The sequence below is a fragment of the Vidua chalybeata genome, chromosome 13, assembly GCF_026979565.1.
Source record: "Vidua chalybeata isolate OUT-0048 chromosome 13, bVidCha1 merged haplotype, whole genome shotgun sequence".
Lineage (NCBI taxonomy): Eukaryota > Metazoa > Chordata > Aves > Passeriformes > Viduidae > Vidua > Vidua chalybeata.
In genome coordinates, this window is record NC_071542.1 from 14,394,786 (window position 1) to 14,413,262 (window position 18,477).

General features: G+C 43.3%; 1 protein-coding gene across 2 annotated transcripts in view; it reads left to right on the forward strand.

The window, feature by feature from the left end:
- Positions 1–18,477, forward strand: part of SV2B (synaptic vesicle glycoprotein 2B) — a 67,973-nt gene that overhangs the window by 33,671 nt on the left and 15,825 nt on the right. For both annotated transcript variants that reach the window (XM_053954963.1, XM_053954965.1), the window contains exons 2-6: positions 3,408–4,257; positions 14,191–14,371; positions 14,969–15,120; positions 16,904–17,037; positions 17,746–17,835. In XM_053954963.1, the coding sequence (XP_053810938.1) occupies positions 3,774–4,257; positions 14,191–14,371; positions 14,969–15,120; positions 16,904–17,037; positions 17,746–17,835 (1,041 nt within the window). In that variant the 5' untranslated portion in view covers positions 3,408–3,773. The remainder of the gene's footprint in view (positions 1–3,407; positions 4,258–14,190; positions 14,372–14,968; positions 15,121–16,903; positions 17,038–17,745; positions 17,836–18,477) is intronic.

Below are 18,477 nucleotides of genomic sequence, written 5' to 3' on the forward strand. Positions count from 1 at the left end.
AGGATATCCAAGACTTTAGGTTCCTATTTTAAGTTGCAGAGCTCAAATGAGTGAATTCCTGGCTAAGTATGCAACATCTGAGCTAACTAAAGAGCTGAAGAGTACAAGAAATCTGCAAGGCGCATATAAAGAAATGAGGAAAGGATCTGAATTCTTATGTATTCCAGGTTTCTATGTCCAACACAGTTTAATGGGCTGTTTTGGGGAGACCCAGAATGAGGCTTTCGTGCCTCTGCCTTCTTGCCCCTGCAGATTCTGCCTTATGGAGCCTGACATTTGTTGTGTCTTTAAACCTCACTTGTATGTCTCAGAAAGGGAAATGACCGTTCAAAAGGGCCAAGGGTTGTAATTAGAATAACTTAGATTGGAAAAGAACTGCAAGATCATTAAGTCCAACCATTGACCCAGCAGTGCCAAGCCCACCACTAAAGCATGTCCCCAAGTGCCACATCTGCATGTCTGCTAAATACCTCCAGGGGTAGTGACTCCACCACTGCCCTGGGCAGAGTGTTCCAATGCTTGACAACACTTTTGATGATGCAATTTTCCTAATATCCCATCTGAAACTTCCCTGGCACAACTTGAGGCCGTTTCCTGTTGTGCTGTTATCTGGGAGAAGAGACTGACACCCACCCTGCTACAATAGGCTTGGTGAGATGTATATATTTGTCTCAAGCCTCATGCATCACTGTGAAGGGTAATTATAGCAACCCAAGCCTGCCATCTTTCTGACACATCATGATTTCGCATCTAAATGCTAAATGGGGCTGTTAATGAGTGAGAGCAGCTCAGCTTGAGTGAAAGGGTGTTAAAGAATCAGATCTGGAGTGAATCAGCCTGTGCATATGTGGCAAAGAAAGAAAACAAGTGGTGTGAAATATAGAAAGTGTAGCATTCTGAAGTTATAGCCTGCTTCTCTGCACTGCCTCTTCTCCTAAGGTGATCCCAGAAAATATCCATCCTACAAACTGCATGGGAAACCATTCACTATTTTTTGCCATGACCTTTTCTCTGAGTTACTTGTTCTTCCCCAAACAGGTGACTCTCACTGGTCTGTGAGACTCATCAGCTCATGTCATTATTTCTTAGGCTGCCCAAGATGTGATTCCATCTGGTAAATGCCAGACTTTGTGTGTCAGTGAAAGAGCACGGGTGCTTCAATAGGTCTTTTCTAAGCTTGTGATCTTTGGTCCTGTTGTTGTGGGAGGCAAAGAGCCCAGCTTTAAGCCTCAGCAGCTTTTAAATAGAGAACAAAGATTTCCAGCACTTGGTCTTTAAGAACCTACTTTTACCTTTTGAAAAGAGAGATAAGGTCTGTGGAGACTCAGAGTCTGATCAGTTCTGCTATTGATCATTAGTGTTATTGTTACTTCATTTTCTAAAATGAGTTTTAAATTCAGTTCTGTGGCAACCAGAAAGGGACAAACACAGTGAGGTCACTGTGCTTCCTGCTCCAACATTTGAGGTTGCTTTGAAGCATGACCTGCCAGCAGATGATTCTTAAAGACTTCCAAAGCGAGGCCTAATGTTCTTTTGCACATATTGTTCTTTTGTTTTTTCTCTTTAAATAAAAGGCTCCTTCCTCTACTTTTCATAAGAAAATATGTCTCTGTGGAACTACATTTTTACCGCCTTGGAGAACATGATGTTCAGTCATGACACAAATCTTTGTGTAATCAAGAAAGCTACTTCAGACTGGGAGAGAGTTCTGAGACTCAAAAGTAATTTTAGACTTTTTTAACCATTAAAGGTAACACTCCAGCACTGAAACAAGAGCTGTAGAACTCACTTAAGTGCTTCTGATGGCTGTCAGATGTATTAACTCCCCTGAACATTAACAGCTCTGGTGCCTATGCAAATACTTCTCTTTACCCCTTCCTGCACTGTGGACTCCTGATCATTATAACCTGATCAGAATTCATTTGGCATTTTTAAAACTTTTTTTTCTATTCCTTTATTGATCACTCTTCTTGAGCCCTGGAAGAACATCATGTTGCCTTTTTCACTTGATGCAAAATGTGTGGTGTGATTCAGCATAGAGGGAAGAGGAAACACGTTGAATGTAGTGACAAACAGCAGAGAAAAGGAAGAGGTTCTGGCAGGTTCTGCAGAGGCTGTGTTGTAATTATGGGCCACAGATATAGAGGTAGATAAACAGAAGGGCAGAGGAAGATTTTATGAAGTTCCTTGGAGCAGTTCCATGAACAGTACGGGCAAGGCATGGCCATTAATCCATGCAGAGAAGTCAGGCCTCTGCTCCTTCCTTACCCTGAGAATTTGGGCTGCCAGAAAATCACAGCATTTGCAGCAAGAGTGATGCCCCTCAGAGCATTTCATTATAGAGAGTGCTACTGAATTTCTCCTCTGAAGTCATTTTAGCTGCATATAGCACTGTTATTTACAGTGTGTGCGCTTGCGTGCGCATCTATAGGTCAAATGACTGTGTAGGTAACAACACCCACACATCCTCAGGCTTGTGCCTGCCCATGTCAATCCATACCTCATTTACACTTTATTTAGTCAAGTAGCTCAAAGCTTAAAGCAAAGTCCACGTTCTGTGCATGCCTACGCTGTGCTGGCTGCTCTGGTGTGACTCCACTCCCTTTCCCATGTGCTTCTCCTTCCAAGCTCTGTGTCTACAGCTGTGTGAGGCAGGGGAGCACTGCAGAGCCAGCTGGCTGGAAACCGCCTGGAAAATAATGGAAATCAGGTGTCCAGAAAGAGTATGTGTTTAGATGTGTCTTGACTTCCCTTGGTTTTCCCTGTAGACAGCAGTGATTCTCTATTAGCTTTGCTTTTTTGCTCTCTGTGAAAATCATCCCCTGTTGATTTTTAGATATGGGGAGAACAGGGCTTGGTGTGACTTTTGGTGACTTGGCAGACTCTGTATGCCAGCTGTGCATCTGGGATACAGATGGAAAGACACTAGGGAAAAGAAGAAACCAATAAATAAAATTAATGTGGGGATCTGGATGAAAAACAAAACCAAGATCATATTTTGTCTCATTATGACGCTAGCCAGTTGTAGGGACCAGGGATGAGTGTACTCTGAGGAGATAGATGGAAACATTTTTAGCAACCTGAGAGCTCTGTTCCAGCAACCCAGCCCAGTGCTGTTCTGCTCTCTGTGGAAAGGAGGACCACATATGGGAGGCAGGACTTCCAGGAATTACAGAAATTGGGACCACATGGTACTTTACATTCTACTTTGGGTTCCCACTGAACTTGGTACATTTTAATGCTCTGTTTTTTTCTGAGGCTTTGGGTTTTGATGATGCAAAAACATTCCTCTGTTGCCATATTTTTTCAAAAGAAAAGCACGTATTCAAAATATTGGGCATTAAACTCAGTGCATGTGTGCTTGCAAGCTTACTGCTGTCTCATTGCTATTGTTTCCTCTTTCTCAGGACATGACCTTCAGCACCACAATGAATCAGGAAAAACCTGTCAAGTCCTCCTAGCTCCCCAGCTGTGCAATTTGCTGTTCCCTCGCTGTTCCCCAGACAGCAGCTTTTCTCACCCAAAGCACAGAAGCCAGCAAGTCACAAATGACAGCTGAAAAGTGAAGCATTACCAAAAGCTGCGTGAGACTCTGTCAAAGAGAACCTTTATATATAATCCTCCTTCTGAGCCTGGGAAGCTGTGCATCCCATCAGTTCCAAAGAACGGAGAGAAGATATGTTCAAGTAACCAACACCAGAAATTGCACAAATCCATACCCATTTTAGAATATCTACACCGTGACCTACAGCATTTAGAACTCTCCGTTCAGAATGGATGATGGATATAGAAACACAAACCAGGTCTCAGATGACTACAGGTACCAGGATGGCAACTACGACGCACCCAATGACGGCTACTACCGGGGCAGGGATGAGCCCGCGCAGGACGAGGATGCCCAGAGTGATGTCACAGAAGGCCACGATGAGGATGATGAGGTCTATGAGGGGGAGTACCAAGGGATCCCACACCCAGATGACATTAAAGAGAAGCAGAAGAAGCGAGCCCCTGCCATGGATGATGAGTACAGAGACCGTGCTGACCTTATGGCCGAGAGGATGGAGGACGAGGAGCAACTTGCCCACCAGTATGAGAACATCATTGAGGAGTGTGGCCACGGACGCTTCCAGTGGACTCTCTTCTTTGTTTTAGGGTTGGCACTGATGGCAGATGGGGTGGAGGTGTTTGTGGTTGGATTTGTTCTTCCCAGTGCTGAGAAGGATATGTGCTTGTCCAGTTCCAACAAAGGGATGCTGGGTAAGTGCCACTGGCAAACAGCTCTTCTAATGCAGCGGGAAGCAGCTGGGACACCTTTTTCTAGTCACCAGCTGATTTCAGGATCTTCTGATGACTTTCTTCTTGTGTTGTATGTCATGAATAGTCATGCCTGGGTAGATCTGACTCAGGAGGGGTTCAATGCTGATGAGCAGCAGAATTGTACCAGAACGTGCTGTGGCCCCAGTGCCAGTCTGGTCAGTGTGGGCTGGATCACAGTCTGCAGGTCCACAGGGCAAAACTCCAAGCGATGTTCAAGGATAAATAAGTGAAAAGTTAAAGGTGAATCTAGTGACTCAAAATTCAAAGCTGTTAGAAACTACAGGTTTCCCTTTTCTTCAGCCCAAAGTCCTAACAGGCAAATCAACTGTGCAGTCAGTTCCTTCAGCCTGCTAACTTCTCAGTGTGCTCATATGTCCTGGATCAGATGTAGTCAATAGAGGTTTCTTTTTAGGTCTGTGGAATGCAATTAAAGTGCAGCATGAAGATTAAAGCTGAGGCTACTGGCAACATCCCTTTTGCATCACTGCCGACATCTCCCTGAGGTCAAAATACAAGGCTTAGTTATTTATTGGGAGTGCGACTGGTTGGAAAGGTTTGGACGAACAATTTTTTCCCTTGAACAATAGGCAAGCCAAATTCCATCAGCCAAAACAGCAAAGCCTCCCAGATCTCCAAGAATCAGGACAGGATCCAGCATGGTCTGTAGTGAGAGCCAGCCACGCAATAGGACAGAGCATCTGGAAGGGAAATAAAATAGTTCTTGGAATAACTTGAGGAGGGAGACAGTGTGTCTTGATGGACATGTACTGGTATTGCAGGGAACCATCAGGGACTCTAGGTCATACATGCTGGCCCAGAAGCCCTGCCTGATATAAGGAAAATGCAGATTTGGGACTAGACCCCAGCCATTGACTTCATTCTATTGGCATTATTTTCATGTGACAAAGGCAATAGATAATTATCCCTATATAAACCTCTCCTCTTGGTGTACTGAGGTCATACTTACTTTTCTGTTTCTCCCTTTTTTCTTTGAACTTGAGGATTGGGATATTTCTTTCTATAGTTAGCCAGGTTTGTACTGACTTTCATGCCATAAAGAATTTAGTAACTTTTTTTGCTTCACAAACCCATTAAAATTTCTAGCTCAAAATATCTCCGGTCAGATATCTAAAAGCAAACCTCTCACAATTAGATCCTGATTTCAAAGGGACTTTGGAATTCACCAGCTCCCTGTGGGACACAAGGCTTGGTGTCTTTTTAGTGATGAGACCTTTTTTGAAAAGCAGGTCATTTATTTTGGTGACTCTATGAAAGCTGAGATTTTCTGAAACTCTGACCCCATAAATATCTACCTCTGTATAGCTCAAGCTCTGGCAGGCTCCTGAATGAGAAAACTTCAAATGTCACAAGGAGATCTATCTTTGAAGTATTTCTGGCCCAACCATAGGTAAAAATGAACACGAAATCTCCCCAGAGAGCGCGTTCTGCTTTTTCCAGCTCAGTATTTGTGAGGCTGAAAGTTCAGGGTGTTCTGATAAGCTCTGAATAAGCAAGGATACATTTGGGTCCGTATCCAGTCCCAGCTCCTGCACACTAACAGAGCTAATCTGGGACTGCTAATGAGGGGAAGAGAACTCTTCTTGCTGCCTTTCCTGCCCACTTTCAAACACAGCTTGTGAGAACCTGATTTTGCAGAACAATTTCTCCTGTCCTTAGCTTGTTTGTTTGGGGGATCTGCTGTCAATCTGCTTGTATTCAAAGTATTTCATGACTTCATTATGAGAGGAAAAAATAATTTTTCTTGAAACAATAAAAGCTGGTTCATCTTAGTTTAGGGCAGGGAGGAGAGTGGGTGGTTATGGCAGCATGCAGTTTTTATTGACTGGTGGTGTACATGGGGCAGGTCTCTGATTCAGTCCATCTTATTTGCTAAACCCCCTTTCTTGACTGCTGGACATTTCTCTGCTGCTGGATCTGAGATTTGAGGGATGGCTTTGAGAAAATGAATTAAGCGTGGCTTGGAAAGCCTTACATTGCCCAGCAGTGCTCTGATGTGAGTAATGGGTACACAAGACATCAAGAAGAGAGTGTGATGAGCCTGGGGTCGGTAGGGGGCTGCTGGAGGGCATAGGAAGGGAGCAGTGCAGATCTCTGGGTCTGGAGAGGGGAAGGAGGCCTTTCTACCAAAGGAAGGGTGGCAGCAGCAGGGAAGAGGGTGTTGGAGGTTTGACAGGCAGCAGGGCAGTGCAGGGACATGAGGTGCCTCATACTGCCCCTGCAAGAAGGTTTCATCTCTTTTCTCAGCAGCTGGGGCATAAGGACAGCAGATATCAGCTTCTCAAGGGGAAAGCTGAGGAAGTGCTATTGATGGAGACAAGAACAAAATCATCAAAATCTTTCTTAGGATATCTTCAGCTCCCATCCACCTGCAGCTAGAAAAAAATGTATCTCCCACAAAGCTCAGTGTCCAAGACAAGCTCACGTCCCTCTGTGAATCCATTCCCTTAATGGTCTGTGGCAGTGCACGTTGATCAGGGTTCAACTGCATTTGGAGATTGATTTGGTGGCAATCAAAGAGCCTTCACCTCAATTTCTAATGTGCAGTGACAGTCTTGCACGAGAGTGCACAGGATGAACAGAGGGGTGATTAGAGCAGGCACAGCTTTCCCTCAAGTTATCACACGGTTTTAGGGAAGCAGGGATATTATCCACACATAAGCTACTGCCCCTTGCCTTATCCCCATGTACCAATAAACATCTACAGATAAGCTCATGTTTATTCCCAAGGAACTGATTATCTCCCCAGTTTTTCTAAGGAAACATAACCAGGTTTTCCCAGGAGCAGTTAAGGTCACTTCCAGGCAGCTGCTAACATTTAAACATACAAAGGCTCAGCCATAACAAGAGAGGCCAAGAGGGAAAGAAAGGAAATAAGTCAGGTGAATAATCAAACTCCAGCAGAAATAGGAAGGGACAAATAAGAGCGATAAAGCAGATGCCTCCTAAAGACCAATTTAGTGAAGTTCAGCTTCTGTTAAAAGGACATTTTGCATTAAACACTCTGCATACTGCATGTTTTTTCTCCCTTGGAAAGCAGTCATGGGAAAATATCAAGCAAACTATGGCCAAATTATGCAAAAATTGCAAATAAACAGATGCCCACAGTGTTTCATTACATGTGTGAAATGGATATGACACGTCTTCGAAAACGTTTACATTTCATTCTGAAAATAAACATCTCACCATCAGATGCAAATTAACAACTATTTTAGCCCTAAATATCCTGAGTGGGACAAAACATGTATTTGGAGTTTTTCAGTTATGAGAAATACTATTTAAAGATTATTTCAGGGGTATTACAAAAATAAAACCCAACAAAAGGAAAAAAGAAACAACAGTATATGTATTTAAGCACTTTGATTTAATCAATCAACTTATAATACAAGTTGTTAAGAATAAGTTTGGTAACATGTAACAACTTTATTTTTACATATTCATTTGAGAGATCAGCTTTGCTGAGCTTTCATCAGCAGTAGTCGAAGTAATAATTCAATTCTTAAATTTACTGAAACAGAATTTTCCCTCTCAGTATGATACAGCCTATTGGAAACATTTTTTTAATGTGCTAAGGATAATCAAAAGAGTAATAAAATTTGTATTTTTATATTTGCTGAATATTTGGAGAAATATCTTATAAATATATATTTTTACATGCTATAAATCACTTCTTAGAGGACTAAATATTATGTTTGCAAGCACAGACCAGTAAGTACACAAGTTTAAAAGATAATGACATAGTAATTTTTAAACTTCTTCACATCCTGCATATAAAAAACTCGAGGCACAGTTAAAGCATCAGCTCTCTCAGATCCCAGAGCTGCAGTTGTGTTATTGTCATTTCACAGTTCACTAAACTGAAACAAGGAAATTTTTAAGGGCTTTGCCCATAACTGTGAAACAGCTACACCAAAGCTGAGAATAAAATTGCTTTTTCAGGCTCCCTTCTCCTTTTTATGATTTATTAATAATTTTTTAAGGAGAATATCATATTACAGACTCTTAACCTCACAATGCCAGATTAAAAAAACCCTAGTAAAAAAGATCCTATGAGTAATTATGCTTTTATGTAGCAACTCAATCTTGACTGTGTGAGTCAGGATAAATAGAATGTGTGCAACATGCCTGCTTTTAGTTGTGTGAAGAGGATGTTTTATTATCAGCTGAGATAAAATCTGGTCGCAGCTTCTCATTGACCTGAATTCACCTGATATGACAGTAAATCCTAATCCCCTCTGCAGAGCTCAATGGCTTTTCTCTACTTCATTTTTTTTTCTTTGCCTGAGCACAGACAAGCCCAGCCATGGCTCCCTTGCTCTGCCATGGGTATTTGCTGCCTCTTTTGCTCCTCCATGGCCATGGACCCCCAACTCAGCAGCCACTACACCCTGATGAGACCTGCCCATGGCAGGCACGGATTCCTGGCTGCAAATTTGCTCTCAGTCAGAAATGCCCAGCCCAAGATGCAGCCCAAGGAGCATCATCACCTTGAGCAGTAGGGAAAAAAGAAAGGTGTTTTTATGATTTGAGAACACCCCACATTTTGTGTAGATCTGATATGAGGATGAATGCCTGTGGCCCCATCTGTAAACTCTGTGGGAAATTCATCTGATGCATTCCAGCGTGAGGACTTTTTTTCTGGACAGAAAAGGATTTGTTTGGCCTGCTCTGTTGAAATCTTTGCTTTAGCAGAGGGGTTGGGTGGGGACAACCAGATGGTCCCATGAGTATTGTGGTGCTGGACAAGTCCCATGGGGAGATGTGCAGCCGGCTGAGCACAAACACCACCCACGCCCCGCTGGCAGTGCCAAGCCCGGCTATGCCTCACCTCACCCGTGCTGTGCCACAGCCCCATGGGCTCACCCACCCACCCTGGCTCCAGCTGCACAACCCCCTCCATCCCAGCAGCCAGATTTGCCTGATATCCACACACAGATCTCCCAAATCGCAGCGCTGCCTTTCCCATGCCTTTCCCTTCTCAGTGCTGGAGGCGCTGGCTGTGGAAGGAGTCTCACTGCTTGTATTAACCAACAAGGAGAGTGCAACGGGACAAGCCTTTCCTCTGAGTTCCATTTAAAAGGTCAGGTTGATTCATGGGGAAGGCATTAATAAACCTACAAGGAAGAGCAGATTGAAAATTGCAGGAAGAATGGAAAAAAAGGCCACTCGCCTTTAGCGCATTCTCTGTCAAGACCGTCCCACCACTATGGTACAAGAGAGTCAGCACTATCACTACTTTATTCCTCTCTTTCAATTACTTACTTGGATCCTCTGCCTTGCCACATCCATCTCCCAAATTGTCCAGACCTGACTCACAAAGTTTTCTTTGTGTCCATAAGGTGCATCCCTAACAGAATCTACACCACTAACAATATTTTAATTTTGTTTTTATTACAATTTGAACTGCAAGATATATAAGGGCCTAATAATTTTCTGTTGTCCAAATGCTTTCCCTCTTCAAGAGCATCTTTTTTTTTTACATACTGGTAGTGACCTGAGATTGGAAGGCAGGTGGGAGCTTTCCCATTCCTGTGGTTACTGGCTACACGCAAACCAGAGACAACCCTGGGCCCAGGCAGCTTCCTTACCTCTGTGACAGCCCCAAGGATCTGGGACTAATTCTTCTCAGTGAGCTATTTGGCTCAAATAGCTCAAATTTTCTATTTATTCCACAAGTCTTTGTCCTGTCCTTAAAGGGATTATTTTTAGATATGCCTATTTTTTAAGGACTTTAATCCCATTAACTAACAATAAGAAAAATTCACACTTGTGATGCAGATTTAGGTAAACCTTGGAATTTTTTGGGTTTTTTTTCTGAAACCCTTAGAAGTCTACTTTTAACTATACTGAAGTAGTAAAAATACAGTTTAACACACCAAGAGCCATATACTGTATCTGCAGTATATTCCTTTCCTTATTCCTAGAACTTCAGCTTTTAACTTCAAATTCATGTCTAATACAGAGCACACAACTTCAGTAAAGGCTAATAAATTTCTTAGTGTGAAAATGCTAAATATGTTACCCCTTTTCTAGTGGGAATAGGCCCAGTCAGTGGTCACATATTTTCCTTATAACTTCAGCAATGGATGAGTCATAACCCAAAATTTATTCATAGAATTTCAGCTCTTTGGTTTTCCACCACTTTTATGAGAGGCTGTTGCAGACTTTCCCACAGGCATTCATTTTACTCCAGGACTTGTGGAGTATAGTATATATATTAGCCTGCAAATAATGGCTTATTCAGAATTGTCCTTAACATTTCATCTGAACACCTTATGTGTCAATAGGGAAGGTGATCCCTCCTGGCACAGTCTAAGTCTGTGTGGTTTGAAACCAAGTTTAGAAGTCAAGATTCTGGTGCAGACCATTGTAATGTTGTACTGTAGAATAACTGAGGGACAGCACTAGCCCAGCAAAACAAATATAATTTTGTAATCCCTTTTCTTGGTCCAACTCTCCTTAAAATTTTAGTTTCCTTGACATGAGCTGGATCTTTTTCAGAGGTAGCAGCCAGCACTGTGTTCTCTAGAAGATTGTCTCCCTGCAAAGAGGCTGTTTGAGTAACTATTCCACTCCTCCCTGGGTCCCTGCCACCTTGTTGTCAATCCAGGACACAGCAATCTGCAAAGCAGACGTTGTTCTGCACCCTGGGTCCCGAGATCCATCAGCTGACAGAGTGTTCTATAGCAGCTACCCCAAAATTGTAATTACATTGGCCAGAACATGCAGTCTTCACCAAAAAAAGACTTCTCCATGATAAGGAAGTGTTCTATTGATTTTGTTTCAACACTGAAAGAAAACCATCCATAACCAGGATCCTTCCCTCAAAACCTGTCTAAGTAGACGGTCTCTGGCTGTCCCTTTCCTTTTCTATGGATTTTTATTGTTTTAAATTTCTGGGGGACCATACATCAATTGATTTATCAGATACAATAACTAATTAAAGCAACATCCTCTAGATGAGTTTGTGACATTAACAGCTCTGCCGTGATTTGTCTGCTCACTGTGTGATGAATGCTGTGTTGCAAAGATCCAATCTTCCCTTCTATCCCAAGTTTGGGCTCCTTAGTCAGAATCTGCAGGGGTTTGCTTACAAAAGCAGCTCCACTTGAGCTTCAAGTTTCAAGCACTGCCACATCCCATACCAAGCCCACTCTTCTGGCCAGACAACAGGCTGGCCCTCACCAGTGACTGCGGTAAAACACCAGCTAGAAGACAGTAACAATCTCCTCCACCTCCTCCTGACCTGGGACATTTTCTGTTACTAAGAGGATTTGGATGAACATCTGCCATCCAGGGATTTTCTCAAAAAAAAAAAAATAGTTTGGCAGATAATTTTTTCTTCCTCACCAGGGTCTGGCAGTGCTGGCAGGGCTCACTGTCAGATGGGTGGCTGTGATGCACCAGTGAGTAGATACAGGGCTCATCATCACTTCCTTCTGCTGCTGCCATCACAGTTGCTCCATTAAATGTGGCTCAGGAGCCAGGGTAAAAGCATTAAGCCATCCAGCACTGCATTAAGATCCTTCCTTCAGGAAGTTTTTGACTGAAACTGTTTTTGCTTTGGCTCACCCTTGTAATTTGTGAACAAGCTGGAGCTCAAAGTTAATAGAAATAGAGATCCCAGACTCTGAGATGTGTCTGTATCTTCTCTTGAGATGAGTACCTGAAACCTTTACACACCTTCAGATCTCCTCACCAGGACAACAGCTTGGATCAGGAGGGTAGGGCAGGGAGTGCAAGGATTAGTTGCTCAGGACCACGTGCTCGTGGTGGAGATACAATTGGCCAAATCCAGCTCCACAGTTCTGGTACAAAGGCTTTCAATAGACAAGAACAGATTTTTTTTGCTTTTGACACATAAATCCTGCCTGTCAGACATTGTGTGGATTGAAAAGAATCACTCACAGATAGGTGACCTCACTGTGGAATAGAGAGATTTTAGAAATCCAAACTTTTCCACATCTGATCAATGTGACGCAAGTGTCCTTCAAATGCTGCAATAGATCTCTGCTGCATAGCTTTTAATTTAGTAATGCATTTTAAATCAAGTGCAGGCATTTGCAATCAAAAGGAAGAAAGGATCAGCTGCCAGATAACTCTGCATTAGCCCTTAGCTGGCTTTGCTGGATGGCGCAGAGCTACCTTCAGCCACCAGACTGATTGTTTTGTTTAAACATTAATTAATTACAAAAACATTCATTGCCACCTTGTTTTTCAAGTGTATTTGACAGAACAGGACCTGGGGAAGGTGTTGGCTCTCAAGAGAAGCTAAGCTTGGTTCAAGGTGATGAATGAACTTCCAAAGAGTCAACCATGCCTGAAAAATGTTTCTTTTAGCTGTATTTCTTTGGTCAGTGAATAGCAATGTTTCCTATTAAGGCAGTGCATTTACTTGATCAGCATCCAATGCCTTCACTTGGGGCCAGGGATGCAGGGAGCACTGCTGCTTTCCTTCAACCCCTGCTCAACTGGATCTTGAACCTGACATGTCCCCAGTCTCCAGACATCCTCAAGCATCATCCCTTTCCTTCAAGAGCTCCCTGCACTGCAAGTTCTGCTTTCCAGCAAGCAGATGTTCTCCATCCTGAAATAGCTCAGCCCACCTGGATCACCATGGTCAGGATCTCCACAGCAGGACTGTGCAGCCTACAGACACAGGCTACAGTCCTGTCAATGGGGTTTGATATGATGCAGGAGGTATTCTTGGGAGCAGCCTCTTGTACCTCTGTGCTCCCCAGGAAAAGCTGAGGTTGCAACCAATTTCTTCTGAACTACATCTGGAAAGGAGATAAAATAAATGAAAAAATATATTCCAGAACCTTTGAGCATTATGAACTAGTGTTATTTACACTGGTACCTGCATGAAGCAAAAGGCAATAAAATCTGTGGCCCTCCTGCAGCAGTGGCAGTAGAAGAACAAAGGACAACTGTCATGTTCTCCAGGACAGTGGCAAGCAAAAAACTGAGCAGGGTACAGGGAGACTACCTAGGGTGGAAACTCTTTCTCTCCTATTCAGCCTGGCACTAAATGAGTCACTGAGACTGTCTTTGAGGACCCCATAGCAGAAAATCTAGTGAAGTCAGGTTAAAAAGAAGAATCCATCTTTCTTAACAATGTTAGAGAGATAACTCTATAGAGCAAACTGTCCAGACAGGCCTCAGATTCTCCTTTCTGAAATTTTCAGATGAAGACTGCACTCTTGAGTAAGCTGTCCTTTAGTTAGACACCAGATCTTGGCTCAGTAAGGAAGGAAGTAGCTGAGCTACATGAGGCGAGTCTGGGTAACAGACTGATCCTTTCAGACACAGCTGGGAAAAGCAGAGAGTGAAAGAGATGAAACATTGCAAAGAGATTCAGCTGTTCTTCATCAGTCTCTCTGCTCTCACAGCTTTCTGAGCATAAACAGCAGCCTGACAGAGCCTCTCCCTACACATCCTCCATCCCACTGCACTCAGGGGGGTCAGAGGAGTTAAGACATCAGACTTCTGTTGTATTGTTGGTGGCACATAGCTGGGACACGTGCATCCTAAGCTGCTTATGCCTGGCCATTGCTTACGTGCAGGGGATATGTGAGCAGTGAGGTTGGGAAGGAAAGATGTGGGTCTGGTCAAATGAGGGTATGTCCATATTGCCTGAAGTGATGCAAGCTCTCAGGCACGAGATGGGAAAATTGCTGTCCTGGCAATGGGCAGAGTTTCTGGCATCTGAGATTTGGGGTGGTTAGGAGTATCTCTGCTTTATTGCACAGTATGCCAGGACGACATCAGCTGCCACAGGGGCACTCTCAAATCTGCTTCTACTGTGTACTATTTCCACTCTGTTAACCACCTGACTGTCTCTCTCACTTCCAGGCTTGATAGTCTACTTAGGAATGATGGTGGGGGCTGTCTTGCTGGGCGGCCTCGCTGACAAACTGGGAAGAAAGCAATGCCTCATCATATCACTTGCAATCAATGCTGCCTTCGCGTTCCTCTCCTCCTTCGTCCAGGGATACGGATTCTTCCTTTTCTGCCGCCTTATCTCAGGCCTCGGGTGGGTACCTGGTGAATACCTCTGGGCCCTGGCCTGGAGGAGCCCCAGTACAGCTGGGCAGTGTGGGTGTGTGGGGTGGGACAAGGAAAGGTGCTCAGGAGATGCATCCCTGGTACCCAGCCGGGATGGCATTGCCATTTGGAATGTGTGGCTGTGTTACCTCACTCTTGACCCTTAGAGCTGTAATGGTGGGAAAGTTTGGTCATTGATGTTCTTCTGGTACTGCCCAAATTGTGCAGAAATGTGGGTGAGACTGAAAAATGCCCACCTCCAAGGCCTCCAATGAGACCCTCAGCAGTTCCCATTTGCTCCCTGTATTTTGCCTCTCTAAAATGAATGATCATTAAATAACAAGAGAAGATGTTTAAGTGAAGAACAGGGTATTACTCTGGGTTTGTACAAACAACAGAAAATTCAGCTTTTAGAGCCTGAGAAGGATCTTGCTCATCTTTGATGTCTAAGACCAATGTAGCCAAAGAGAGATTTGCATTTTTCCTTCAAGTCCCACTTCTGAGCAGCCCATCTGTGAGTGTGACCTTCCCTCATTAAACATGAAGCAGACTCTCATTTTTCTCATGTGCTGTTTTTTCTCCTCAGTATTGGGGGCACCCTCCCCATCGTGTTTGCCTATTTCTCTGAATTCCTGTCTCGTGAGAAGAGGGGAGAACACCTGAGCTGGCTTTGCATGTTCTGGATGATTGGTGGCATTTATGCTTCAGCAATGGCCTGGAGCATCATCCCACATTACGGTAATTTGTGCTTTTGAATTTCTACACCACTACACCTCCCCAAACCCTTGCACAGGTAGTGACAATTCTTACACATCCCAGCATAAATATCACTGAAAATAATAGATACCTGAAGTGCTCACAGAAGGTCTCATAAACTGACTGCACGATTGACTGATGGATACTAAGGCTGGATGGGGCTGCTTTCCATCTAAAGCCTAAAATGCATCCCTTGAATTACACTGCTGGAGCCTGAGCTCTTAACCTAAATGTCAGCTCATTCAGGGAAAATATTGACGGAGATTATATTGCAAAAATGGATTCAGTTATCAAAAATAAGCAAATTTAATCAGGAAATTACTAGATGCTGTGAATGATAGCAGTGAGGATAGCACATGTGCTTTCCCTTAGCCAAGTGTCCACACTATCAGGGCTGTGTACCTGGGAACACATCTGCCCAGCATGTGATGGTTTGAAGTCACATCTGACTTCACCTAAGTGGATGCAGGAGTGGAATGGGTTCCCTGCCCTCAACTGGAAGTGGGAATGAAAAAATAGATGGCTATAAACTGAAATTTACTTGTGCTCTGAGAAGTAAAGTCTGCATGTCACATGGAATTCCTTGTAACTTTTGTATATAACCTAGGAAAACACCAGAAGCAAATATCCACTGGAAAAGATTAATTCCCCCAGTGTTCAGTGACACCAGCTGTTTGCAAAATCCTGTTTGAGGAAAGTAGGACAGTTCACAAAACCCACAAAGGAAACCACTAACATTTACCTATCCATTATTTTATTTTTAGCACATTTAAAGCACATTCCGTATAAAGAAATATTCATGCTTTTGATTGACATGACAGACACTGTTGGAAGAAATAGGCAAACTTACCGCAGTGGTTTCAGGTAGAAATACTTGCAACAACATTTGGTTTTGAAAGCCCTTAGATATTTACATTACAATTATTTTTCAGATTACTTTTTAATATTGTGTTTTTGTAGCTTCTTTTTTGATTTCCAGTGTTCCACCTACTCTTTTGGAACTTTGTGAAATCATTAGAACAACATGACTGGCTCAGATGAGGCCTCTGCAAAACCCATTTCTTGATGATTTCCTTATTACGTGAATAAATTTTTTTAAAGAAAAAAATAAATTAAACACTCCTTATGCAATTTGAGCCTAGGGAGAGTGAATGGAGCAATGTAAGAGAATGAGGCTGTACTTTCCAGTTCTTAGCAGGGGACTACCTAACTTGGTCAAATACCAGGAAAAAAGCAGGAGAGGGGGCATCTCAAATGCAGGATGAGGATTTTGATGTTTTTAAGTTTGAACCCCAGCTCAGGTTTTATAGGTCTGGAAAAAAAATAAACTTGCTTTTCTTGCTCACTTCCATGAAATGTGAAATACATACGTGATGTAGGAGATGGAAAGAAGCTGTCTCTACTGTGTCTCTCAGATCAGATATTTAATGAGAAGTGATCAATTGTGGCCCTTATTCCTGCACCATTTTCCAGCCTTACTTGCCTACAGCTGCTCTGAGCAGTTCCTATCACTAGGTGATTTCTAAATTCAAAGATAAAAGAAGGATTTTAAAAGGCAGAGCCTGAGCATGCTCCAGTTTCTGTAATGAACATGAACTTGCTGCTATCCACTGAGCATGCCTCCAAGAGCCACCAGTACTAAGAATAGCAAACTTTCAACCTGTCCTCATGTCATTCAGAGCTGCAAAGTCCTGAGCTGCCCCAGCTGAGAAAAACTCAGAATTCCTGGTCAGTATTTTTACGTGTTGGCTCTTGCTGTTTCCAGGCTGGGGGTTCAGTATGGGAACCAAGTACCATTTCCACAGCTGGAGAGTCTTTGTACTCGTGTGCGCTCTGCCCTGTATCGCCTCCCTGGTGGCACTGAAATTCATGCCTGAAAGCCCACGGTTTTTGCTGGAGGTAAGATGATTCATCTCTGATATCTGCAGAGGATGGCAGGTCCCTAATGTGTCACTGTCTGTCTTTCTTTGTCCCATCAAACACACAGAGCACAAGCTCAGAGGCAAAGCCACTCCTGTGTGTCTACAGCAGCTCCACAGACTGCTTGAACCCCAAAGATTGCAGACTGTGGGGTCAATCACTGATGATTAGTGTGTCACTGCCAGATGGGGTACAGAAGGAAGGTAGTGAGAGATGGGAATTTTATATGTCCAACAAAGGCACTTTGAAAACATTTCACAGAGTTTGGGCATGGAACTACTGAATCCTGGTAGTAGAGCAAAGGGTAAAATACATTTCATTGAGTAAAATACTTAAACCTCAGAAATCTTAAGCAAGTATTCTGTATCTCCACTTCACAGATGGGAAATGTAGCAATACATAGTTCAAGCCTGCAAGTCTTCAGCAGAGTTGGGATGAGAGTCCAGTTCTCCTCATCCATCTCCTCTTTCATCTGTTTTTAAAGCTCTCTCCCTGACCCCTTTTCTGCCTCGGGCAGTTTTAGGACAATTCCTTTCTCCAGCACAGAGGTGCTGCACTCTGTGAATACCAAGCAGGCTTTCAGCTCTTTTGGGTTTCATGCAGCCCAGGCTGTCTGTGTGATTCTCTGCTATGCTGGACCTCTAGAATTGCTTTCTCACTTGCTTTCCTTCTCTTTGGCGTTTTCAGATTGGTAAACATGATGAAGCTTGGATGATACTCAAGCAAGTTCATGACACCAACATGCGGGCCAAGGGCGAGCCAGAGAGGGTGTTTACGGTGAGTTGAGCAAAGCCATTGGTTAAGAAAAGCTGGACATACCCTCCTTAGTGCAGCACAGCACGACTTTATTTCTCCTTGGGACTCTATCAATGTAATCTCTCCCCCAGCAACCAGAAAAAGGACTGTGAGAAACATTTTGTGTGTTTAAACTTAGATGCCAGTCTGTTTTTCCAAGATTAGTCAAGTCTGTCAATTGCAGTGAGTACTCTTCATTCCTGGTGTTACATCCTTTAGACCAGTGATTTCTCAATTATGCACGTGTTTAATTGGCTTGCTCTAAGAGACTAAAACAAAATAAGAGACATATTAGCCATGCGGGAGACCTGAGTCACTCCTTTCTCCATTCTGGCTTCTAATCAAAGTCTAATTAAACTTCATATACTTTCTAATGAGCTTTCCAAACTCCACCTGCCTCATATCCAGTCTTTAATCTCTCCAAGGGAAAGTGGGATGAGTGGCTATTACTCATTGGTCTGCTGCTTGTTGTGAAAAAGGTCACACCAGAGGAGTCATTAACAGTGAAATCAGAGGAAAGGCTTATGCTGGGGTTAGCTGCAAATTACTATAATTCAGTGTTACAATCCTGGTGAGCCAGCCAGGGAAGAACTCTTGATTTATTCTTTTAAAGATGAGAGCACA